The sequence below is a fragment of the Lynx rufus genome, unplaced genomic scaffold, assembly GCF_022079265.1.
Source record: "Lynx rufus isolate CCGP_SWC_20201006 ecotype Redwood Valley unplaced genomic scaffold, mLynRuf1.p SCAF_1, whole genome shotgun sequence".
NCBI classification, from domain to species: Eukaryota; Metazoa; Chordata; class Mammalia; order Carnivora; family Felidae; genus Lynx; species Lynx rufus.
The window spans coordinates 111,644,745-111,670,311 of record NW_025814823.1 but is presented as its reverse complement, the minus strand read 5'-3'; the positions used below and the strand labels follow the sequence as shown (position 1 = coordinate 111,670,311).

Genomic DNA, 25,567 nt, shown 5'->3' with positions numbered 1-25,567 from the left:
CATACATATTCTCATACATTCATATATATTCATATATGTGTTCTCATATATATTCATATATATATTCATATTCACATATTTATTCAGCTAGTGTTGTTTGGTAATGGGTGGGGGTCGTTCAGGAATGAATATTTGAATATGTATTTATTTATATATTCATATTCCCACATTCCTACAGCGAGGGTTCCTTGGTGCTATGTGGGGTTGTGCTCGGTAGCGAATATTTATATATATTCATATTCGCATATTCACGCAGCAAGGGTTGATTGGTGTTGGGCAGGAGTGCACTCAGAAGCGAGGATGGGGCCCGCTGGTCAGCCCTGTTGGCCTTGGAGAAGGAATGGGTCCTTGGGGTGTGGGGCGATGATGGCGTCCAGTGGCGGCAGCGGGGTCTGTGAGGCGGTGCCTGTCGTGCCTCTGTCACATGCCAGCAGTATCGGTCCGCAGCTGGGGTCAGCGTCGAGGTGTGGGCCATGCCACACCTGTCCTCCCATCTCGCCCATCCCCACCCTATCCATGTACCTGGTGCATCCTGGCACTGAGGTTTAAAGATCCTTTGGGGTTGGGGGTTGCCCATCCGCCTGGGGTTGGGGTGTTCGGCCAGTGGGGAGTCATGGAGCCTGGTCTCCCAATTCTCCCCCAAACTCTGCTGCCCACCCCTGGTCCCCAAGCAGTGGTCCTGCAGCACAGTGCCCACTCCAGGGTCCTCCCCAGATATATGAGTATGTATATGAGTATGTATATGAATATGTATATGAATATGTACATGAATGTATCTAGGAATATATATATATATACATATATATATATATGGATATATGAACACAGTACCATTTTTGCTCTTACATATGCACAGGGAAGTATCTGAATGTACACGAAGTGTTAACACCACCTACCTTGGGGTGGTGGGATATGAGGCATTTTTTTTCGTCCTAAGTGTTTGGCACTGAGCACGTGTTACTTTTATAATGATGACGTGAAACAAATATTATTTTAAAAATACAAAGACCTATGATCTGCAGGACAGGGAGTGGCCGGCCCACAGGTGCCTATCCTCATCCCAAAGGTATCAGTCATCACCTACCTGAAATGACTTGTCAACCCTCAGAATTCAGCCTCATTTAGGGGGCAGGCCAGATTTTTACAGAAACGAAATTTTTGCATTCAATACATTCTTCTTTAAACGGATGTCAAATTAATAGGTGCCAAGAGGAATGTTCGAAAGAAGAAGAATTTGTAATGTTGTTTTTTTTTTTGCTAGGAAAAGATGACCCACATTTTTAAAACAGCTGTCATAGGCACAGAGTCCATCCTGTCCCTTCTGTCCCCTCAATGCACCCCAATCCCTGGCCCCAATCCTCCAACACAGCAACCTCTTTGCACTGCTACCTAGCCCACGCATACACACACACACACGCACACACACATGCACACACATGCATGCAGGGTGTGCCTGCCAGCCAGCATGATCATGGAATCTTTATTAAAGAGGTCCAAATTACCAAGGTTTTACTACACTACTAAAAATAGTCATGCTTACTTAGCCTGCCTAATAAGCACACCATTTCTAATTTTTCTGCCTGAGTAAACTGAAACATCATTCCAGAAATACATTTTTACTGAAACAAGAAGACTTGTTTTTTCTTCTTCGATCATACATTTTCCCCCTCTCCCTCCTCTCCTCCTCTCTCCATCCCCTGTGTCCCCCTCAGCTCCCCTCCCCTACCCATTTTTAAATTTCAAAACATAAAGGGGAAAGTAACAGTAATTTGGACTTGGCTTTCACACAAAATGGACCAATTTTTTTTAAGTGTTGGTAATTTGTCCTGAAAATGGATATAGGGGAGTCGGGCTGGGAGGCTTTGAAGAATGGGATTTTATGAGAGGAAAATGAGGCCTGAGTGTGTGGGAATGTACCTCCCCTCCGTGCCTGGAACAGTGCAGGCACGTGTAATAACCACAGCTAATAGCACCATTATTGCTATTATCACATTATAGTATTATTATTCATCAGAATCAGACAAAGCATATTAACCCATTTAATTGAACCAAGGGCTTAACGTCCCAGTGACTTCACGGAAAGTGCTTGGCAAAGTCTCCCGGACGTTGCAGCCACAAAGCAGCCGGCCACTTTGCCGCTTGCCAGGCTGTGGCAGGGCCCGGCAGAGGTTTCCCCAAACTGTTCCCGCCTGTGGCCTATCTGGGAACTTTCCAAGACACACTGGGAAGGATGCTTATCCCCACCCTCAGTCCAGCCTTTTCATGCACACACCTGTCTGTCTCTGTGGATAAACCTGGCCTGATGAAAGAGGTTGACACAAAACACACATGCACACATACGCACGCGGTGTGGCCAAGGACCCCTCCTCTATCCCCCAAGCTGGCACTCCTTTTGAGTCACCCAGTCTGGCACACGCAATTCATGCTGAACACCCGGCTTCTCCTGAACTTGGTGCCCACTGCTCCAAAGCTCCTGGACTCTCCCACAATACAGAGATCGGGTGGGGCTGCCAGGTGGGGCACCTGGGGGAGGCCAGGACCCCTCTGGCTCCTCGCCCCTGGGGTGGGCTTCTCCCTGGGGCAGGCTTCTCCCTGGGGCTCAGCCTTCCCTTCGTGGAGCCTCGGTGTTCCCCTCTGTCAAATGGGCACTGGACCTGCCATCATGCCTCTTGAGAGGTTCAGTGTCAAGGTTTGAAGGGACCCTGGGTCCAGCATGTAAGACTTTCAGGGAGGCTACTGCTTCAGAGGCACAAAATTGTTCTTAACCTACAAGCTCTTTGTTGGTCAGCAGGCTCAGCCTCCCTCCCCTCCAGATTCCCCACCACACCGCTGCCAGGTGGCCCTATGGGCAAGTATCTGGCTTCACTGGGGATGATAACACCCGCCAAGGCCTCAGCAGGGCTGCTGCAATGCACCCAGATCCCCCACTGGATCAGGAGCTACCACCTGAGATGGCATCACCTTTCCACCTTGAAGTCCATTTCCACTGGGCATGGGGCAGCAAGGCACACGATGGCACCACCTCAAGCCCAGCCCGGCCGACCTCCTTGGGGTGAGGGTCCAAGACCAGAGTATCACAGAGGTTAAGACTATGGGCTCTGGAGTGAGACGGGACCTGGGTTCAACTTTCAGTGCCGCCACTTACTGCCACATTAACCTCTCCAAGACCCCGTTTCCTCATCTGCAAAATGCGGCTAGTTGTGAAAAGATATGTACAGTGTTTGCCACTGTGCCATGACATAGGCTCCAGATCACTCCTGGGTCTCTGCTGCCCATTCATCCTCTATCCACCAGGACTCTAAAACTGGCACATCTCAGGCTGTCCATCACTGGCATCCAGGTGTTAGGGCAAGATTCCCAGTCCACGGCCCTCCCCTGGGAGTATCTGCGGATGGAGGAATTAACTCTGAGTTAAGGTCAGGTATAAAAGGTCAAGGGTGAGAGTATGAGGAAGGAGAAATCAAAGGTCACCAGAGCAATCTGGGAGGGCTTCCTGTGATAGGAAGCCTGGCCCTGAACCTTGAAGGACAAACAGGTTTAGAATGGGTGTGTAGGAGTGGAGGTGAGGCTGAGTCCTGGCAAAGGGGGTCCTGAGAGATATGGAGAGAGAAAGGGGGAGAGAGACTAGGGGAGGCTTAAGTGCCAAATGAGGGTAATAAGGCCTCTCTCAGGCAGCAGAAATCAAATCTGGACAGGTTACCACCCCGCTTCCACACTAGCAAGCTGAGTACTCATGGTCCTTAGGATCTGGCCCCAATCTACTTACCCAATCCCCCAACACCCCACCCTGCCCTGCAAGCTGCGACCACACCAACCTCTCAGTACTTGCTAAACCCTCTGCTGATCTACCCTTGTTTCTTTTTTTTTTAATTTTTTTTAACGTTTTATTTATTTTTGAGACAGGGAGAGACAGAGGATGAATAGGGTAGGGTCAGAGAGAGGGAGACACAGAATCTGAAGCAGGCTCCAGGCTCTGAGCTGTCAGCTCAGAGCCCAATGCAGGGCTCGAACTCACGGACTGCGAGATCGTGACCTGAGCCGAAGTCGGCCGCTTAACCGACTGAGCCACCCAGGCGCCCCTACCTTTGTTTCTTTGTGCATGTCATTCCTCTGTTTGGAACGCCCTTCCACCCGCCACAGGTATGGGTGCACATATACACACTCCACTTAACATTTTTCATTCAAGGTGACAATTGTGTTATCTGCCCTGATTATACATATATTCATTCTTAAAATTTTTAAAGTTCAAAAAACCATGAGGATAAAAATCAAGACCACCAGGGGCGCCTGGGTGGCGCAGTCGGTTAAGCGTCCGACTTCAGCCAGGTCACGATCTCGCGGTCCCTGAGTTCGAGCCCCGCGTCAGGCTCTGGGCTGATGGCTCGGAGCCTGGAGCCTGTTTCCGATTCTGTGTCTCCCTCTCTCTCTGCCCCTCCCCCGTTCATGCTCTGTCTCTCTCTGTCCCAAAAATAAAAAATAAAAAAAAAAAAATCAAGACCACCAAACCACTATTTTTCCCCTTTTTTAAAAAAGTTTTTAATGCTGGGGGTGCCTGGGTGGCGCAGTCGGTTAAGCGTCCGACTTCAGCCAGGTCACGATCTCGCGGTCTGTGAGTTCGAGCCCCGCGTCGGGCTCTGGGCTGATGGCTCGGAGCCTGGAGCCTGTTTCGGATTCTGTGTCTCCCTCTCTCTCTGCCCCTCCCCCGTTCATGCTCTGTCTCTCTCTGTCCCAAAAATAAATAAAAACGTTGAAAAAAAAATTTTTTTTTAAAAAAATAAAAAAAAAGTTTTTAATGCTTATTTATTTTTAAATTTACATCCAAGTTAGTTGGCATATGGTGTAGCAATGATTTCAGGAGTAGATTGCTTAATGCCCCTTACCCATTTAGCCCACCTTCCCTCCCACAATCCCTCCCATAACCCTGTTTGTTCTCCATATTTAAGAGTCTCTTATGTTTTTGTCCTCCTCCATGTTATTATATTATTTTTGCTTCCCTTCCCTTAGGTTCATCTGTTTTGTATCTTAAACTCCTCATGTGAGTGAAGTCATATGATATTTGTCTTTCTCTGACTAATTTCACTTAGCATAATACCCTCCAGTTCCATCCACGTAGTTGCAAATGGCAAGATTTCATTCTTTTTGGTTGTCGAGTAATACTCCACTGTATAGATATACCACATCTTCTTTATCCATTCATCCATCCATGGACATTTGGGCTCTTTCTATCCTTTGGCTATTGTCGATAGTGCTGCTATAAATATGGGGGTGCATGTGCCCCTTTGAAACACCACACCTGTACCCTTGGATCAATACCTAATAGTGCAATTGCTGGGTCATAGGGTAGTTCTATTTTTAATTTTTGAGGAAACTCCATACTGTTTTCCAGAGTGGCTGCACCAGTTTGCATTCCCACCAGCAGTGCAAAAGAGATCCTCTTTCTCTATATCCTTGCCAACATCCATTGTTGCCTGAGTTGTTAATGTTAGCCATTCTGACAGGTGTGAGGTGGTATCTCATTGTGGTTTTGATTTGTATTTCCCTGATGATGAGTGATGTGGAGCATTTTTTCATGTGTCGGTTGGCCATCTGTATGAGTTCTTTGGAGAAGTGTCCATTCATGTCTTTTGCCCATTTTTTCACTCGATTATTTGTTTTTTGGATTGAGTTTGAGAAGTTCTCTATAGATTTTGGAAAATAACCCTTTATCTGATATGTCATTTACCAGTATCTTCTCCCATTCTGTCGGCTGCCTTTTAGTTTTGCTGATTGTTTCCTTCGTTGTGCAGAAGCTTTTTATTTTGATGAGGTCCCAATAGTTCATTTTTGCTTTGGTTTCCCTTGCTTCCGGACACATGTTGAGTAAGAAGTTGCTGCAGCCAAGGTCAAAGAGGTTTTTGCCTGCTTTCTCCTCAAGGAGTTTGATGGCTTCCTGTCTTACATTTAGGTCTTTCATCCATTTTGAGTTTATTTTTGAGTCTGGTGTAAGAAAGTGGTCCAGATTCATTCTTCTGCATGTTGCTGTCCAGTTTTCCCAGCACCACTTGCTGAAGAGACTGTCTTTATCCCATTGGATATTCTTTCCTGCTTTGTCAAAGATGAATTGGCCATACATTTGGGGGTCCATTTCTGGGTTCTCTATTCTGTTCCATTGATCTGAGTGTCTGTTCTTGTGCCAGTACCATACTGTCTTGATGATTATAGCTTTGTAGTATAGCTTGAAGTCTGGGATTGTGATGCCTCCTGGTTTGGTTTTCTTTTTCAAGATTGCTTTGGCTATTCGGGGTCTTTTCTGGTTCCATACAAATTTTAGGATTGTTTGTTCTAGCTATGTGAAGGATGCTGGTGTTATTTTGATAGGGATTGCACCAAACCACTATTAATGACACCTTTTCAGACATCCCTCAGCCTGCACACATGTGTATGTAAACATGTGCACACACTGTTACATAAATGATATCCTGTCACATGTTGCTCAAGAAGCCACTTTTTCAATCAGTATAATATCAAGAACATCTATTCTTACCAAAAAAAAAAAAAATCACTATTTTTAAGGGCCACATATATAGATTCATAATACTTTAACCATCATCCTCACCAAGTGGACATTTAGGTAACTTCCTATTTTCTTTTGTTGTGTTTCCATTAACAGGCCACAGTAAACATTCTTATCAATGCATCTCTGTCAGCTGGCACCTTCGGGAAACTTCAAGAAGAACCGTTGAGGAGTCACCTGGGTGGCTCAGTCGGTTGAGTGTCTGACTCTTAATTTCAGCTCAGGTCATGATCTCACGATTCATGAGTTCGAGGCCCACCTTAGGCTCTGCGCTGACAGTGCAGAGCCTGCTTGGGAATCTCTCTGCCCCTCCCCAGATCGATCTCTCTCTCTCTCTCTCTCTCTCAAAAAATAAATAAACTAAAAAACAAAATTTTTTTTTAAAGAAGAACTGAAGAGCCACAGGAATGTGTACCTAAAATCTAATCAGGACAGTTGTCTGGACTCTTGAGAGTAGAGACTGCCAGCTTCAGGAAGTGTAAAATGAACATTTTTTAGATCAAAAATACATAAACAGACAAACAAACAAACAAATTCTACTACAAGTTGTCTTAGGAGAAGGCCACACCTATGGACACTGCCAGCAGAAGACAAGGCTGCCCAGTCTCCAAACTCTGGCCAATACTAGGTTTTGTCTATCATCTTCGCCACCTGGAAGGAAACAAATATCTCCGTGCCACTTTGTGTGTGTGGCTTTATTTATTTCTCCTTTAAAAAAAAAAAATACAGATGGTGTCATATAAGTACAGTACTACACCTGGCTTTTTCCACCTGCCAATTTTCACTCCTTTTCCACTTGCTCATCCAAGGGTCAGGTAAAAAGCCACCTACTTGAGCCAAGACACTCACAAAGTGCCCCCTCTGGGTGCCCACAGCTTCTACCCTTGCTGATGAGTTATCAGTGGGTGCAGGGGCAGGCAGAGAGACAGAAAGTATGCACCTCAAGGTTACCACCCAAGAGGCCAACCCTCTAGGCACAGGGATGGCTGGCGATGCTTGACAGCACAGACAAGGCTGGCTCATCCTGCCTGCTGAGCTCACATCCCATCTGCTGGCCAAGCCTCCAAGTGCATCTGCCTCACTGAAACCCAGGGAAGGGTAACTTGTAAGCCAAACCCTCTTCTGCCTAGGCTGTAATTTCCTGATTAGGCGCCACAGTCAAAACCCATCTGCACACACAGATTGCTTCTTGCCATGTTCTCCATCTCTGGAGCTCCCAGAGCCACGCCAGGAGCCATTGGGCCAGCAGACTGCAGCCCCAGGCCCTGCTCGGAAGGCAATCATGGTTTGATTTTTAAAGTTCAAAAAATAGCTTTGTGAAGAAAAACTAAGGTTGCTCCAGGGCTGTAGAACAGGGGGACACATGTGTAGCCTGAATTCAAATATTGACTGCACGCTTTAATGACAATCTTGGCCAAGGGACAGTCCCTCTGAGTGCCTGCTCACCCACCTATAAAATGGAGCTGACAATTCCTTAGAGGATTGTGGCTAGCATTGTAGCACAGTGGTTAAAAAGCCAGGCTGCATGGTTGTGAATCCTGGTTCTTCCCCCTTAGTCGTACAGACACGGGTAAGGTTACATCACCTTTTTGAACCTTAGTCTTACCACCTGTTTCATGGGAACAATGAAAATACCACCTTTGGAGCCTGGGCCTGAACTCTGCCTGGATTCCTCCTCCTCTCATCTAGCGGCAAGATGTGAAGAGGGTTCTTACCTCAGACTGCCATTCCGGGTCTCAAGGTCCTGCTGGGGAAAGGAGGGAGTCTAGTGGCACGTGTGCTGAACTGGGAGGTGGTGGGGTGCCTCTGCTATGAGGACAGCATTGTCCCATCACCCAGCATTGTCCCATTACAAAGGCTGGGGTCAGCCCCCAGTTTCCCAAGAGTTTTAGAACAGACACTTCATCTTCCCCACTTCCTTTTGAGATTTCAGTTTCATTTTACAAAAAGCCAGCCACATATGATGCCTCCGCCCCCTGGGGTGCTTCACCTAGGAGCCTCTGAGCCCATTTGGGGGTTCAGGTGGTGGTTTGTAAAGCCCTCTTAACATTTCCCAGTGTTAGCCTGAGAGGTCCCAATTACACAGGATGATCTTTAGGCTGCCTGAATATAATCCAGATTCCACGTGGTCACGTCTATTCATGGGGTTCCATTTTTAAAAGGCACAGTCAGCAACCAAAAATTATATTTAAATGATACCAGCTATGACTTGCCTATCACAGAGAACATCAGAAGTATCTGGTTGTCACCCCACAAGGACCTGCCATCCCCCTTCCACCCCTTTGCAGGCCTAACACTCCAGCTGGGTCAGAACCTCTAAGAGTCTTTGATTCTTGGGGGCACCTGGGTGGCTCAGTTGGTTGAACGTCCAACCCTTCTTTTTTTTCCTTTTTGAGAGAGAGTGAGTGAGCAAGCACAGGAGTGGGCAGAGGGGCAGAGAGAAAGAGAGAGAGAATCTTAAGCAGGATGCACTTTCAGTGCAGAGGCTAATGTGGGGTTCAATCCCATGAGCCTGGGATCATGACCTGAGCCAAAATCAAGAGTTGGATGCTCAACCAACAGAGCCACCCAGGCACTGGGAGCATCCAACCCTTGATTTTGGCTCAGGTCATGATCCCAGGGTTGTGGAATCAAGACCAGGGTCAGCCTCCAAGCCAAGCATGGATCCAACTTAAGATTCTCTCTCTCTCTCTCTCTCTCTCTCTCTCTCTCTCTCTCTCTCTCTCTCTCCCCCTCTCTCTCTTTTTCTTTCTCCCCCCCATCCCTTTCCCCTACTTGCACGCTCTCTCTCCCTCACTTTGCACACACTCTCTCTAAACAAACAAACAAACAAATAAAGGTCTCTGACTCTTAGCCCTCAACTTTTACTTCCTTCTTCCCTCCCTGTCCCAGCTCCTGATTATGTAGACCCATCAAGCCTGACTGGTCTCTTCATTTTCTCTGTTTTGCCCATTACCCTGATTCTCCATCATGGAAGAGACCAAGAAATCACAAACGCCCCCCCTCCTTCCTTTCCGATCCAGACCTGGCTCTCCCCCACCCTCCCAGTGCCGCATCACCCAGAGCCTGAAATACAGTCAGAGCTGGAACTCGAGGACGGTGAGGCATGGGGCTGACCAAGCACAGACAGGGCTCCTGATGGTGGAACGTGGGAAAGAGCAAGGCTCTCACATGTTGACAAATTTCTCTCTGTCACATTTAGCCCCCTTCTCCCCATTTCCCAAGCCCTGAGACTAGAAACAGCAGCCATCACCTCTCCTTGCTGAGCAGCCTACTTAGGAATCCAGAGCCATCTTCTCTCCTGAGAGCCTGGGAGACAAAGGAGCAGGCCCAGGCAACCTGGAGCCAGGGACAGAGCCCAAAACCAGGAGAGAGACCACTGACAGCAAAGCCTGACTGGCTGAAGGGCGCTGTGATTTAGGAAGCATCCCATCTCACCCACAGTTGAAGAAAATACAAGGTGTGCAGTTCCCAGCTTCTCCATGTAGGATTTCTAGGGGCTGTTGGAATAAATAGCAGAGTTTATATTCTCACTCACTGCCTGGATCTCCATAATATAGAGACTGCTTCCTGCTGGTGGAATCAACAAGCTGTTAAAATAAGAAAGAAAAAAAAAATCCGGCCACCTTCCAAACACCTCCAGCCCCGGATTCCATCTCCTTCCCACAGGAGCTGGGGGGAGGGCCTAAGCATGACCAGAAGACTCAAGCCCAGGTCCCCTGCATCCCAATGCAGCTACCAAACCACCAGGCTGGCAGCATGGAGACAAACAAGCCATCTGGGGACAGTTCTGCTGGATCAGAGGGCTGGGGGGCGGTGAGAAAGGTCCTGCTTTCCACAACCAGGCCTGGACAAGCAGAGCACTTCTGCCCCAAGCAAATCAACTGAAAGTCGTGGCCAAGCCTGTTTGAGTTGGTGAGGGCCCAAGTGGGAATTCCAATCTGCCAGTGTTTGCTCTGCAGACGAATAGAGCCAAAGAGAAATGCTGCTTTGGGACTTTGCGCCAAATATCCGCTGGCTTATTCTGCCAGCAGTGCTGGGCCAGCCCTCTGCACGTCACCCTCTCCCAGCTCTCTGCTCTGTGACAACCTTCCGCTTGTGCCCTTAAAGGCAGCGTGCCCTCCCGTGCCACAGCCCAGAGCCCCATACCTGGGGCTTCCCTGAGGGGACCCAGGCCTTCCGGTCACATGCCATCTGCCCATCCTGTTGGGCCAGGTCCCGACGGAGACCCTTCACGGCCCAACCCCAACGCAGGTTCCAGACCTCTGCTGCCTGCTCTCCGCACCATACTGTCCTCCCTGCCACCCTGACATCTGTGCCGTCCTTCTCTGCCCTGGATCAGCACGGCCCAGAGTAGCCGGCCTCCCAGCACAGAGGCAGAGCTGACAGCGAGAACACACCAGCCACAGCTGACTGCATCTTTTTTCACTCTCTCACATGTATTTCATTTGAGCCTTAGAGTGGGTCCATTTTATCAGCCCATTTCTCTGTGGAAATAGCTGAGTTTTCAGAAGCTCAGACTCCTTGACCAGGGTCACCCCATTAAGGGATCCAGATCTCCTCACTCCAAAACCATGGTACTTTCCAACTTACCTGAGGCTAATTTTTTAATCTTTTGTTCACTTCCAGAGGCCTAAGGCAATTCTCAAGATTCCTAGTGAGAGCAAGGGAATGTGTTTTCATATTCTCCCAAGCAACGTAGGCACACAGCGTGCCAACAGTATACACAACAGTGTGAGCAGCTGGCAATGTTTGCTTTGCCGCAGCCCTGAATCAGAGCCATGGCCTGAGGCCTGCCTGCCTGTTCTACTGACAGGGCTGTGCCCCCAGAGCACCCCTGGAGGCCCTCAGCCTTCATGTTCAAGCACCGCATGCATTAGGCCCTGGGCTTCTCCCTGCTCCAAGAAGGGCACACACATCCCACTCACTTCTGGCCCGCCTCCCAAGACATTGGCATCAAGTTTTCTGCACCTCAGGAAACAGCTAGGCTATACCCTCTGCCCTCAGAGGGCTCCCCTACGGCATGGTGATGGGTCTCATACACCATGGCAAGCCTTCCTGGCATTTTTACACAATTCTCAATTTGGCCCTGAGAGTGTGAACATTCGCAAGCAGCAATGATCTGAGTATCTTAGAAGACTCGTGCTCTCTGCATTCAACAGGCACTTCCTCGGGGAAATTTCTTTCATCCAGTCTGGCTGGATACTCTTTCCCCTGTATAACCAAGGGCCCCAAGAGGACCAGGACCAGACTGTGGGTTTCTCATTATGGCACCCACAGCGCCCAGCACAGCTCAGGAAATAGCAGTTGGATGTATGAACAAAACACCGAGTAAAGGGTTCCACGTGCCCTTGTCCTGTGGCCTCAGAGGGGCTGTCACCCATGCTCGGAGATCCTGGGGCCACCCAGGGGACCCTCTGTCCAGCTGCTCTCAACTTTGCCCCACGTGTTTTCTGCTGACCTGACTCCCCCGTGTGGGTGTGGGGCCTTTTTTCCCTCAGCTGTAGGTGTGGCTGTCCTACTCCCAGTCCAGCCAGAGCTCACTCCTCCCTCCGTGAGAGGTGGCACTGCTGAAGGGATGGGCCTCAAGAATACCTCCCCAGCAATGGGAGCCGGTGGCGCACTGTAGGGCCTCTGGCCTGGCCAGGTGGGAGCAAGGGGTGTCAGCCAACCCTGTCCTCCCCGTGTCTTCAGAAGATTCCACCATGGCTGCATCAAGGTAGGGACAGGTCCTTGCCAACTCTGCTAGTCATCTGGTCCAGGAATAACACAGAAAATGCCACCTTTTGAAGTGAAGAGTCCTCACTAACCGTAGGAGGGGAAACAGTCCAAAGCGCCTGATCCTGCTGCTCCTTTGACCCTTATATGAGGTGCCCTGGCACTGCTGGGAGGTCAGTCCCCCAGGTCGGGCCACTGTGAGCTCCATGCCCACACAACACAGTCCTGTCAGTCACAGCTGCACCTGCTAGGGCACCACGACCACTGTGAGCCTAGAGGAAAGCAGAGTCAACTTCCAAAGAGGGGTCTCCGTGACAGCAGGTCCACAGACAGAGATGACGCTCTGCCTGGTGCTCACCCACAAAGATGAGCCCAGCTTTAAGAGATTCCAAGATCAGGGGAGCCTGGGTGGCTCAGTCGATTGAGCATCCGACTTCGACTCAGGTCATGACCTCACGGTTCATCAGTTTGAGCCTCACATTGGGCTCTGTGCTGACAGCTCAGAGCCTGGAGCCTGCTTTGGATTCCGTGTCTCCCTCTCTCTCTACCCCTCCCCCACTCCTGCTCTGGCTCTCAAAAATAAATAAACATTAAAAAAAATTTTTCTTAATATAAATAAATAAAAAAAAAGAGGTTCCAAGATTAGTGGTGTTACACCAGCTCAAAGGGGCCATACACACTTATGGGGCTGCCAGAGGCCCTCCCTGGTCTAGGGGTCCTGAGGTGGCTTTCCCAGGAACCCAATAAGTCCTCGCTGCTGAGGTCAAGGGAGGGGATAGCCACTGTGGCCCCTGGATGTGGCCTCTGGCCAAGGTCAAGTCTTGAGCGTCTCTCTCCCCACTCCCCAGGCCCGGCTATATCATGTTGAGGGAGGGAGTAGCCCAGGCAATCAGAATTCGTGGTCACCCACGTAGACCCAACCCCAGCAGCAGGGAAACACCATAACCCAAAGTTGCTGCAGAGACGTCAGTTCAGAAAGCTTGTGTTTAATGGGGGGCCTGTCACGCCCTGCAGGTCACACTGGCACCTGGTGCCCACGCCCCCTACTGCTCAGTGGCCTTTTCAGAGGACTGGGACTGTTTCTTCTGCGGCAAGTCTTCAAGCATCAGGCTCAACACGTGTGCGATCTCACAGTACAGCTCCTGAAGCCTGAAAGTGGAGGCAGGGGAGAGGGGGCCTGAGCTCAGCGGGGGAGGTTCTCCATGCCACCCCAGCTCCGCCCACCACATGCCTGCACCTATGGATTCACGACCCCTGGCAGGTATGGGTTCAAGGGAGACAAGGGCTGTAGGCCGGATCAGGGCAGCTGGAATCTGGGTCTGCTGCTGTGCCTGTGGCCCCCAGAGTAAGTTATTTTAACATATGAGTCAGGCTGAGGACAACAAATCCTGGCTGTAAATGAGGTGACCGTGTGGAGGTGACCAGACACTGCCTGGCCCACTCTTGGGCCAAAAGTGGATGTTGCCTGACCCCCTCCTTTGAGTTTCTCTAGTCCATGAATTCCTCCAGGATGCTTTTGTCGAGAAACCAACCTACTGTGTCCTTCCTTGCTCAACAGCCCACTGTGGCTCCTCAGTGCCATGCCAGGCTCTTTCCAGCTCAGTAACAGACAGGTATAACTCCAGCTAATGCACAGCCCTGGGCCGGGCCAACTCAAAGCTTCACACACTGTTTTTATAGAATCAGCCCAGTAGCCTCTGGTATGACAGGTGGGGAAGGGGCAGAGACCTCCCCAGAGTCATAAAGAAAGGTAGCTGTCGGAACCAGGCCACAAGCCCCAGCTCCTGCCTTGCCAACCAGCACTCTTTCTTCTGACTTCTGTAAAGGGGGTCGTGAGGAGGGGCCTGAAGAGTCTAAAGGGCCAGTCAGAGCAGGCCGGGGAGAGACAGGGGAGCAGAGGCCTCTGAGCCACAGGCCCATCCACAGCCACACAGGCCCTGCGCATACATGGAGTCATGCATTTCCCAAGAAGGGCTTCCCTGCACTCACCCTGCACGTCAGCCACCGCCCCCCTGCTCTCCCAGGGCACCTGCCAGGGCCCCACCCTCGAGGAAGCCTGTGGACTAGGAAAGGCTTGGTCTCCCTGGGACAGCGGGGCTGGGACTGACTTGCAGATCGTAGTGTCCTGGTTGTCCAGGGTGGACAAGTAGACGTCGATGAAGGGCAGACTGGTGCCAAAATCATCCAAGACCATGGGGTCAGTGTGCCGCAGGGTCTTCTTGAAGTTCTCTACCAGCTCACTGAAACTTTTGTAGTCACCTTTTTTCTAGAGAGGGAAGCATAAAGAGGGCAGTGAAGAGGAAGAAGTAATACCCCAAGATGCAGAGACCTGGGGATCCTGATGCTAGCCCCAGGATAAGTCTTGATCTTCTTAATCACAGGTTCACCCCCACTCCTTCCAAGCCTCAACCCGCCCTGACCAAGGTAGCCTCATGAGCCACCATCACTGACATGAGGACAGGTGACATAGACAGGAACCAGTGAGAGCCCGAGTGCAACTCAGCGTGGTCTCACCTTGCCCTGGACAAACCTGGTCACAGTCAAGACAGGCGGATGTCTCCAGCTCAGAGGAAGGGTTGAGGAGGGATGCACTGACTGCATGGGGGAGGGAGGGCAGGGGTTCAGACCCAGCAGAGCATCCAGGACTCGGCATGATTTGTTTGGAGAGCCCAGGCTGAGAAAAGACGGCTCTCCCCCAGGCTTTCCCCATTGTATCATGCTTGACAGAAGATCTCCAGCCCATTGCGCTCATCCCGGTTCCAGTTTAGAAAAAACAGAGTTGAACAGGGCACCTGGGTGGCTCAGTCAATTAAGCATCTGACTTCAGTTCAAGTCATGATCTTGCGGTTTGTGAGTTGGGGCAGACTGTGTGCACTGAGAGTACAGAGCCTGCCTGGGATTCTCTCTCTCCCTCTCTCTCTCTCTCTCTCTCTCTCTGCCCGTCCCCTGCTCACACACACACTCTCTCTCAAAATAAATAAACTAAAAAAAAACTAAATTAAAAAAGGAAGGAAGGAAGGAAGGAAGGAAGGAAGGAAGGAAGGAAGGAAGGAAAGGGCAGGAAGAGGGAAGGAAGGAAGGGAGGGATGGAGGGAAGGAGGGAAACTGGAGTTGAGCAGCACCTGTCAGGACCTCCACGGCTTCATCCACTGGGTACACAGGTGCCTGCCTGGCATTCAGGGGGCCTCAATAACAAAAGCACTCCAGGCAGAGGGCCTGGAAGTGGAGTTGTGCCCAGGAAGAAGGGAGGAACTATAACTACAGTACTCAACTCTCTAAGAGATCCAGAGAAATACAAAAATAGAGAGAATAAAGCCTGACTCTGGAAAATACAGGGTATAGACACCTGCCTTACCTAAGACCAGAGATGTCTGATGTGAGCTGGCCCCAGGGCACTTTGTGACCATTGCTTCAGCCCTGACTGTCCATAGATGGTTCTTTATCCACCTGCCTGGGGAGATCACCTACCTGTGTCTGCATCAGCCTGCTGACCTCTTCCTGCTGCCTCTTCACAATCACCTGCTTCTCCTCCATGAGCGTCACATGTCTCTCCACCATCAGCTCCCGCTCAAACTTTTTAATGGAGTCCTGGAGACGGGGAAGATGGAGGTAAGATACAGGCTCTCACTGCACACCCCCCCCCGGTTTTTCTTCTTCCCTAGTCTTACATTGCCACTAAAGTCCCTCACCAGGAGGATACTCCATGCAGGGCCAGCCCCCCGCTCAAGCGGCTATCCATGGCTGCAGTGACTCTCCGAGCCCCTGTCCTGCTGACTGCCATCCCAAGGCAGGGAATGCAGTGGCTCAGGGGGAAGAGAGGGCCCAACTGGCCGCCTCCTCCCCGGCCCTGGAGACTTGGCCTGCAGCTCCGCCTGCCACAGCTGAGCCCGCGATCATTACAGGTGCAGCTGAGCCAACCCCCAGTCCTTACAGGTGCAGCCTCACCTCAGTGTGGATGATCATCACACCCACGAACATGCTGAGGAAGACGAAGGAGGCAAGCAAGATGAAGATGATGGTGAATGCCCGGCTGAGAGCCAAGTTCCGATTATCCAACTGTTCCTGTAGGTCTGTCCAGCCATCGACCTGCTCAGGCAAGGCAGGGCATGCCAAGCGCCAAGGCCCAATGGGACAGGCCTCCTTCTCACCCACCCTAGGGGAGCCCCAGCCCCACTGAGAATGCAGCTGGCTCTGCCTTCACATCAGCCTCTCCCCACCAGCCCCCATCCACTCCAGCCCACATATAGTGGCCAGGGACTCAAGTGCAAGGCACCACTAGGCATAGACAGTACTGGCCAAGGGGCCACAAGGCACCCCATCCTTCCGAAACAGCCACTGGCTCTCTGCAAGGCCCTCCTTTGGAAAGACCCCAGAGTCTACACTTCTAGACTTGGGCTTTGCGGCCAATTCTGACTGGATTTGTGACAACCTAGTCCCAGAAAGCCTATGTGACATGGGCATCATTTCTAAAGTAAACTTAATCCAATGAGTTCTCTTTTGAGAACTCTTTGAAAGTTTTATAACCCTGTGGGACAAATGGGAATGCTTTAGGGAGTCACATGATTAGAGAGAGCAGTGGACCCCTGGCCAGGGCCCTGGCCTCTGCTTAGTCCCGGGAGGCCAGCCTTCAGCTTACCCAGCCCAGCTAAGTACCTGATCATGAGGAGGATCCCATGGAAGGCCCAGCCTGTCCACACACCCACACCCACTCCCTTCGCAAGGCCCCCACCCCCACCGCTGTTCCCAAACACGGTACCGTGGCCAAGCTGAAGAGGGTAAAGAAAGCCACAGCCAGGTTCCCCCAGTTATTCGGGTCACCCCTGTCTGGAACTCCAAACAGGCAGAAGCCCAAGATGGCGAAGATGAACATGAGGACGAAGAGTAGGATGATCACGGAGGCCACGGTGTAGGCTGTCTGCCCCACAGCGGTGATGAGTGTCTGCAAGGCAGAGGCACTGGGGCTAGGCCAGGCTGCCAGGCTGGGAGCGGCTCAGAGGACAGGCCCAGGGTGCCCGACCACAGCTGTCCCCGGCATCCAGTGCCAGGCCTGGCACATAGGAGATGCTCCATAAAGGGTTGGGGGAATGAATGAGTGAATGAACGAGCGAATGAACGAACAGGAACTGTGCCCAGACTGAGAGCTGGACCAATCCAATAGTGGTTCAACAATGCCTGGCCTCCACCTTCAGTCACCCAGGGGCAGACTGTGTGCGCTGCCTCGGGCCTGGGTGTCTGCAACAGCACCACCAACCACTTCCCTTGAACCCCGCCTGCTTCTGTGGCCATCCCAATGGGTCCCGCCCCTGCTTCTCAGCTGAGGGCTGGCCTGAACGCTCTTCCAAGCCCAGAAGGAGTTGGGGAGCTACCCTAGGGGAGGGAATGATGAAGGCTAAGAGGAACGTGGCTTCCCATTCGCCCCGAGTACTGTTCCCCAGGCAGGTCTCTGGCTTGTGACCTCAGTCTTGCCCTAGGAAGTGGGCATTTGTCTGACCTCCCACTATGTTGACCTCTCCGGGGAGCACAGTGTATGGCTCCTTACCGTGTATTCTCCACACCCCGGAGTCTTGTAGTAGTAGGAGGAATAGGAGTAGGAGTAGGAGTTCAAGACGTGTTCACCTACCTACATGCTGCAACAGACACTGTTTTAATGCAGGTGGGTGTTATCATTCATCACATTTTAAGATGAGGAAGCGCGGTCTCAAAAAAGCAAAAAGCCTTGGCCGGCATCACGCTCCGATACAGCAGCAGACCTAGGACCAACTCCCGAGCCCTGTGCCTTGTGCCACCAACTTCAACCACGAAAGCCCCCTTTCCCAAGTCAAGAAGCCGTTTACTGGCTCAACACTAGGAACGGAGGTGCCGGATAGAGCTGGGCCACAGGACAGGGAAGCGTTGGCACTTCGGGATAACTGGGGAAGCAGAAAGGCAAGCTGAGTGCCCCGGCACTGCCCTGCACATGGACTGCTTTGACAGCTGGCTGCAGAGGGGAATGCTGCCTCTCCTTGCAGGAAGAAAGTCAGTGTTTGGGGATTAATTCCCAAAGAGGTGAGATGCAAAGAACTGGCTCCCTCCCTGCAATACAGAGACAGAACTTCCTTCCCGAGAACTACCATGAGCGAAGGGGTCAAGCCCTCATGACAAATGCTGCAACCGGACGACGCAGTGTGCAGAAGAGGCCTCCCAGGTGGCCAGGGAAGGGGCAGCTGGCAGTGGGAGAATGGAAACACCACGGAAGGGGTGGAGGATGGGCTCCAGGGGGGTGTCCACTCCCAGGGCAGCCCGAGGCCCAGTGCTACCTGAGGCCAAAGCCGAGCAGCCTCGAGAACGGCAGTGGAGAAGAGGCCATGCTCTCCAGAAGCCCTGACATGTGGGAATCCTGACAGCTGGCCTTGACGATGTTCTTCAAGCACAACCCAGGCGGTCCCACTTGGTCTGCAGTCCAGGGGTACAGAAATCCAATCCCAGCAGATGCTGCCCAGAAAGAACCCCACAGGCTAGAAGCTCGTTCCCAAGGAAGACCTGAGCTTTCAAAGCTACAACCTGACCCCCACAGGTGCTTGGTTTGGAATTCTCAAATTCTTTGGAGAAGCAATTCCTGGTCCCTAGTACAGCTCTCCCGGGCCCTAGGTCGAACCACAGCCGTCCTCCTGGCCCTGGGGCGTTCAGGGTACAGAGAAGAACTTGAGGCATGGCAGGGACCCAGGACCAGCCACTTCTTGAGAGAGCACTTCTGTGCAGCTGCTCTGATGTGTGGAAAGTGATGAGCTTCAAGGAGAAGCCCCAGCGTCTCCCAGGTTGTTCCTTGGGCTAAAACACAGATAAACGGGGCAATGTGGCCCTCGGGTGCCCAGCTAACAGAACCTCTCTGTGTGCAAAACAACAAGGAACTATTTCCCCATGGTACAGGTTTACTGCCATGCAGTGGATGACAGAGTGTCATTTTAATTAATCAGGGGATAGGAGCCAAGATGGGCCTGAGTGCTAGCTTTGGGCTCTGAGGCTAGGGCTCTGTTAGAGCCTCGTTTGGACTTCAATGAATATAAATTATCACAGAGGTGCGGGTCCCTCCCTTTGGCACCTCCAGCTCCACCTGGCCCGTGTACAGAGGCTATGTAATCTAGAGTCACTTCTGTGCCCCTAGGGATCTGGGGTCCAACGATATCCCATAGGCCTTGGCAAGCCACAGCCAAGTGGCTTGGTGGTCCCCAGGGAACAACTTTGGGACACAAGGTTTGGCTTAATGACAGAAACCCCTGAGCTCAAATATGAGCCACATGTCCCTGCGAATATTCCATCTACATGTCCATGGGTCTCTGTTCACGTCTACAAGAACCAAAGGCTGAGCAAAGGTCTGTAGTCACCAAGCAATCCAGGCTGGGTCCTGGGACAGACCATGGTCAGCTGGGAGGGCTCTCCTCTCTTCACTGGATCACTGCCCTGGAAATATGGGCTGTCCCTGCCAGTCCCTAAACCTCAGGCATCTTCAGGCCTTAGCCTCTGACCAGGCTACCGAGACATTCAGCAAATAGCTCATTCCCTCAGCTTCACAAGGTGCCAGTCTGGGTCACTGTCCCTCCCCCAGACCCCTGTTCTATCTGCTTCCCTCCTCCCCATGCAGCCTTAGGCTTCCTTTCCCTCAGCCCACAGCCATCACCTCCTTCCTCACATGCCTCCGACAGGTTTCTGCCACCTCCATTCCATGGTGACCTCTCTTGTGACCTCACCTGAAAATCCTCTCCTCCACAGGACATTACTCCTCAGCAACCCTCTTGAGGAAGGCTGACTATTCCTCACCAGCCTGATTCAGGAGACCATCCCCCGTCTTGCCCTGAGAGACCCTGTCATCATGGGCAGAGCCCCTGCTTCTAGAAAAGTCCAACCTTCTAGCTAACTACTCACCCTCATGTCTTGGAATCTCTGCCTCCAGGCTCCACACCATCCTGCTGTCATCCTCAGAGACTTCAGGATCCCTATGGAATATCAACCATCTCCCAGACCTCTTTGTCCCTCGACTCCCTCAGTCCCAGGGACCTTGGCACCATTATTAGGCCCTTGCTCCCTTGGTACCCAACACCTGCACTAACTAGACTATACTTCCAACTGTCTTTCTGATGGTTCCATCACTCTGAGGTGCCCATCAACCAGCATCCACCTCCCAAGGACCTCTAGTCTTCTTTCCTGTCCACCTGCCTTACTACCGTCCCAATCTGACACAGACTCCAATACCCAGCACCTCTGACACTCCCTTCTCCCGCTTCTAGGACACATCATAGGCTTTATCTCTAGCCTACAAACAAGGGGAGCCACTCTCCAGTTCGAAAGGAAGGTCACTGTGATTTGATGTACCCTTTAAAGATTCTCCCCAGCTGCAGGGGCATCTCCTCTCTTGGTAGTGTGGGAAGCCAGGGCAGGAGTCCTGATGAAGATGGGTGGTGATGGGGAAAAGATGATGGCTGTAGGAGTGAAAAGATGTGGACAGGTCACTAACTACGTAGGAGGCCATGTAAGAGGACTTTGAGACAGAGGCGTTAATGCTGACACTCAAACTTACGACCTGGCAGTTGAATGGGGGTGGGGCGCGCCCTTCACAAAAAGACACAATGCAGGAGGAGGAGCCAGGCTTTGGGGATGAGGGTGGGGCAGAGTGACGATTTCCAGTTTAGACAAGTTTGAGTCTGAGGAGCACGTGGGATGTCCAGGAGGCCGTGGGTCTGAAGGTCAGAGAGAGGTGTGGGAGGGTGCAGACCCCTGAAATGTGGAAAAGATCACCAAAGAGGGTATGCAGAGTGGGAGCTGAAGAGCACTCAGGACACAGTCCCGAGAAAACAGAACCTGCAGGCCGGGCGAAGAAAGCACACATCCGAGCAGTCAAGTCATGCTCAAGAGGCTGGAGGAAAACCAAGAGAAGGCGGTGACAGGGAGGCCAGTGGAACTGGCCAGTAGACTTGGTGACAAGGAAGTTGTTGGCAACCTCAGAGAGGCTAGTTCCTTTGGAGGGAAGAAGCCAGAGCACAAATGACAGGTAAGGCAGTGGGGACTAGAAGTACAGATACCTCTTTCCAGGAGCCTCCCATGAAGGGAAGGAGAGGAGGACTGGCCTATGCTGTCTGGGAGGGGCACACAGGCACGTGACTGCATGAGAGCATGGAATGAATGGGGGGGCGGGATCTGTGGTAGGGCTATCGTTTCAACATTCTCCTCATTTTCTCCCCCAGGCCTGGGGCTGCTGAGTGTAGAGCCCAGGTCCTTGACAGACATGCAGGCTGGGGCTGGGGGCAATGTCTCAGCAGAACAGGCCAACACACACCCTAGCTGGTCAAATGGGTCCAAAGCAGCCCCCTCCTGGAGAAGCATGGATACGGGGCACAGAGCCAGGGCGAACTTAAGGGCAGTTTGGTTCGGCCTTCTGGAGCCTTCTGAGCCAAAGAGCTGCACGTGGTGCACCTAGAGCTTCCAGAACAAAGTTGTAAGATTATTCTCTTCAAGAGGCAGCAGATTTGGGGCGCCTGGGTGGCTCAGTTGGTTAAGCGTCTGACTTCGGCTCAGGTCATGATCTCTAGGTCTGTGAGTTCGAGCCCCACCTCGGGCTCTGTGCTGACAGCTCTGAGCCTGTTTCCGATTCTGTGTCTCCCTCTCTCTCTGACCCTCCCCCGTTCATGCTCACTCACTCTCTCTCTCTCTCTCTCTCTCTGTCTCAAAAATAAACAAACATTTTTTTAAAAAAAAGAGGCAGCAGATTTTTCATTGTATGGGGAAAGCAGTGAGTGGCCAGAGCCACCAAAAAGCTGGGGAATCCTGGGAATGTAGTTCAAAGGGTCTGTGCCATAAGAAGTCAGTCCTGGGGGATCAGGTCATGATCTCACAGTTCCTGAGTTCAAGCCCCGTGTTGGGTTCTGTGCTGACAGCTCAGAGCCTGGAGCCTGCTTCTGATTCTGTGCCTCCACCTCTCTCTGCCCCTCTCCCAGTTGTTCTCTGTCTCTGTCTCTCAAAAATAAACATTAAAAAAAAAAACTTAAAAAAAAAAGAAGTCAGTCCCTTTGTAGCATGGGAGAGAGGATAAGTTCAGGTGGCCACTGGAGTCAGACACACCTTTCAAATCTCATCTGTGACATCTAACTGCAGAGTGACTGTTGGCCTCAATTTCTTCATCTGCAAAATGGAACTAATAATACTTTTCCTCAATTGTTCTAAGATTAAATGAGATAATATTGGTAAAGATCTACCTGCCACATGGTAGGATTCAGTAACTGGATAATGGTAGTAGAATTATTATTTTGTCTGGGGCTGGTGGGCCGATAGGCCCTGCTGTCTACACTCCCAGGCCAAGGTGCCCCCCAGGTCACTCACCCGGATGCCACGGCTATAGGTGATAAGCTTGAGGATGCGCAGGGACTGAATGCCGTCAGCAATGTTGAGGTAGGGGTAGTGCTTGCCCTTGAATTTGCGGAGACTGTAAGGAATGAAGATAATGATGATAATGATTATATCCAGCAGGTTGTAGCCATCCTTCCAGTAGTTGATGGGGTCCACGTAGAGCTTCATGCAGAACTCAGAGCTATAGATGGACACAAAGATGAGCTCCGAGACCTGCAGGGATGCCAAGGGTTGGAGAGTCAGGCCGAGCCACAGAGCCCCGGAGTTCCACCCTCTCCCTGCCCGAGGTACTCAATCAAGTGTGTGCGTTGTCGGAGGGAGGGTACTCCTAAGTCACCCATGTGACAGAGAAACCCAAGCAGAAGCCCAGGCGCACAGTGCACACACAGTGTGCCTGATTCTCCTCTTTCTGAGTCTTCCCTCCCTGCAGCCCTAAGCCTGGGGCTAGTTCGGACCCAGGGTGCTTAAGAATGATGGACTGACTGGCAGACAGAATGACCATCTAGGCCCTGGTATTAGCAACTTGACATGTCAGGTGACCTGAACATAAGCTTTCCCAAAGAGAAGATCCCAAGTTTTCTAGCCAACCTGAATATCCAAATTTTTAGGAACAGAGATGAAATACTCAAATATCTACTAATAGGTATCAATTAATCACACATCCCAAAATCAGTTAACTATTTCTGAAGAACACTAAGCTTTTTTCCCCACTTATATACTTTATGAAATAATCTTATTCAAAGTTTTCTCATGCATCTATAACGCCAGTGGCTTTGATTTTACCGGGGGGGGGGGGGGAAACTTGAGTAAATAACTTTTTCCTTATCATCGGTGCACTGATTCACTGAAGCAGCTTTGTTGACTAAGCATCTCCCATGAGCCAAGCAAGCACTGTTTTGGCATGGGAAAATGCAACAATGAACAAGGCAGAAAATGTCCAGGCCCCATGAAGCTTATGATCTGGTAGGGGAGACAGAAATGAACGCTCAAACAAATACATAGACAGTATAACATCAGAAAGGAACAAATAGGAGAAAAGGAAACAGCCAAAGGGGATAGAGGGACTGGTCAGGTCAGGAAGGGAGAGTCATGGCAGCCGTGTTAGAAAAGGTGGTGGTGACTGGAGGCCTTGAAATGGAGCCATCATAAAAACTGGGACAAAGTTCCCAGATGTCAAGTACAGGGGTCTTACGCCGAGAAAGGGTTTGTTCAAAGAACAGCAGAGTCAGCATGGCTAGAACAGAAAGGGGAGGCAGGCCATGTAGGGAGGGCCTTGCAGGCCTGGTAAGGGCCTTGATTTTAACCTCCACCTTGGAGGATTTTGAGCAAGGGAGTGATATGAACTGATTTACATTTTTATGAGATCTAGGTGGAAAAGAGACCGGTGGGGAGCTGGCAAGAATAAGGACTGGAAGGCGACTTCGGGAGGAGGTGACAGATAGCAGGAGAATTACTTCCCACAGTCAGCCAGCAAGAGGTGAGGTTAGACTGGACTGGATCGGGGGATGGTGTGGCGTCGAAGAGAAGAGGCACAAGGAGGAAGTATTATGTACGCTGCCATCTCAGGACTCACTGCCGGAGCCCGGGGTGCACAGGATGGCAGAAGGCAGAGAAGACTCTAGTGTTGCAGACAGAGCAACTGGGTCAGCGGAGATGCCTTTCCTGAGATGAGTTTGGGGTGAACTGAAGCGGACTAGAGAGAGTTTCTGGAGGGAAATAGAAAGGTTTTTGAGGGGCACCTGGATGGCTCAGTCGGTTGAGCATCTGACTTCGGCTCAGGTCATGATCTCACAGTTCGTGGGTTCCAGCCCCACGCCGGGCTCTGTGCTGACAGCTCAGAGCCTGGAGCCTGCTTCGGATTCTGTGTGTGTGTCTCTCTCTCTGCCTCTTTCTCTCTCTTCTCTCTCTCTCAAAATTAAATAAACGTTAAAAAAAAAAAAGGAAGGTTTCTGAGATTTATCACCTTTTAAATATATGTCAGATGCTGCCACTGGAAAGGGTAATTCAAGCCACAACTATCCATTTGGGTAACAATAAGGCAGCTGGTGTTTTATTTGTCCTGTATACTTATGTTTGTGGCCCCTACTTGGCAACCATTTACATACATTTTTATTTCTTAACTACTATGTAATATTTAAGATACACAAGATGATGTAAAAAAAAATAATAGAATGAACAACCATGTATTACCACCCAGCTTAAGAAATAAAACATTATTACCATGCAGGCAGTCTCCTGTCCAGCCCTCAATGACCAAGTCCACTTCCCTCCCACGAAGGTAATCCGACCATAAATCCGGAACTCCTGTATTTTATACTCTTACCACATATATATCCCTAAAAGTACATGGCATCCTTCTGCATTTTTTCATATATTACACAAATAGCATAGCCACTGAAGTATTCTTTGGCAATTTGTTTTTCTCTTTTTTTTTTTTTCATTTAAAATCTATGAGATTCGTCTCTGTTGCGTTCATGAACCGGGTTTAGAGTTTTACTACTATGTAGCAATACCACTTAGGAAAATACTGTAATTTATTTATCCAATAACCCACTGGGTGATATTTGGCTTGGTGGTAATTTTTACTATTGCAAACAGCATACTGGTACAAAAAGGTAGAGTAATACTTGTACATTTTATCATACCCATGTGTACAGCTTCTCCCAGTCATTTATCTACGAGTAGAATTAGTCAGTGCCGGACGTCAGCATCTTCCACTTCGCTGAATAGAGAAGTGTTTTCTGAAGTTAGTGTACTGATATACCTTAATATCAGCAATGTTCCTATCGCTTCACGTGTTCACCAACACTTTGTACTGTTGAACTTCTTCATTTCTGTCAGTCTGATGAATATGCAATGGTATCTGATTTTTTTATTCTGCTTGTCATTTCTCTAATCATTAGTGAAGTCGGACATCTTTTT

At 50.6% G+C, this 25,567-nt stretch overlaps 1 protein-coding gene across 1 annotated transcript in view; it reads right to left on the bottom strand.

Moving 5' to 3' along the window:
- Positions 1 to 13,203: 13,203 nt before the first annotated feature.
- CATSPER3 (cation channel sperm associated 3) overlaps positions 13,204 to 25,567 on the bottom strand; it is a 31,048-nt gene continuing 18,684 nt past the window's right edge. The window contains exons 3-8 of the mRNA XM_047076089.1: positions 22,619 to 22,858; positions 17,028 to 17,210; positions 16,217 to 16,357; positions 15,740 to 15,859; positions 14,380 to 14,537; positions 13,204 to 13,420 (exon numbers count right to left, since the gene is read on the bottom strand). Of these exons, the coding sequence (XP_046932045.1) occupies positions 13,315 to 13,420; positions 14,380 to 14,537; positions 15,740 to 15,859; positions 16,217 to 16,357; positions 17,028 to 17,210; positions 22,619 to 22,858 (948 nt within the window). The 3' untranslated portion in view covers positions 13,204 to 13,314. The remainder of the gene's footprint in view (positions 13,421 to 14,379; positions 14,538 to 15,739; positions 15,860 to 16,216; positions 16,358 to 17,027; positions 17,211 to 22,618; positions 22,859 to 25,567) is intronic.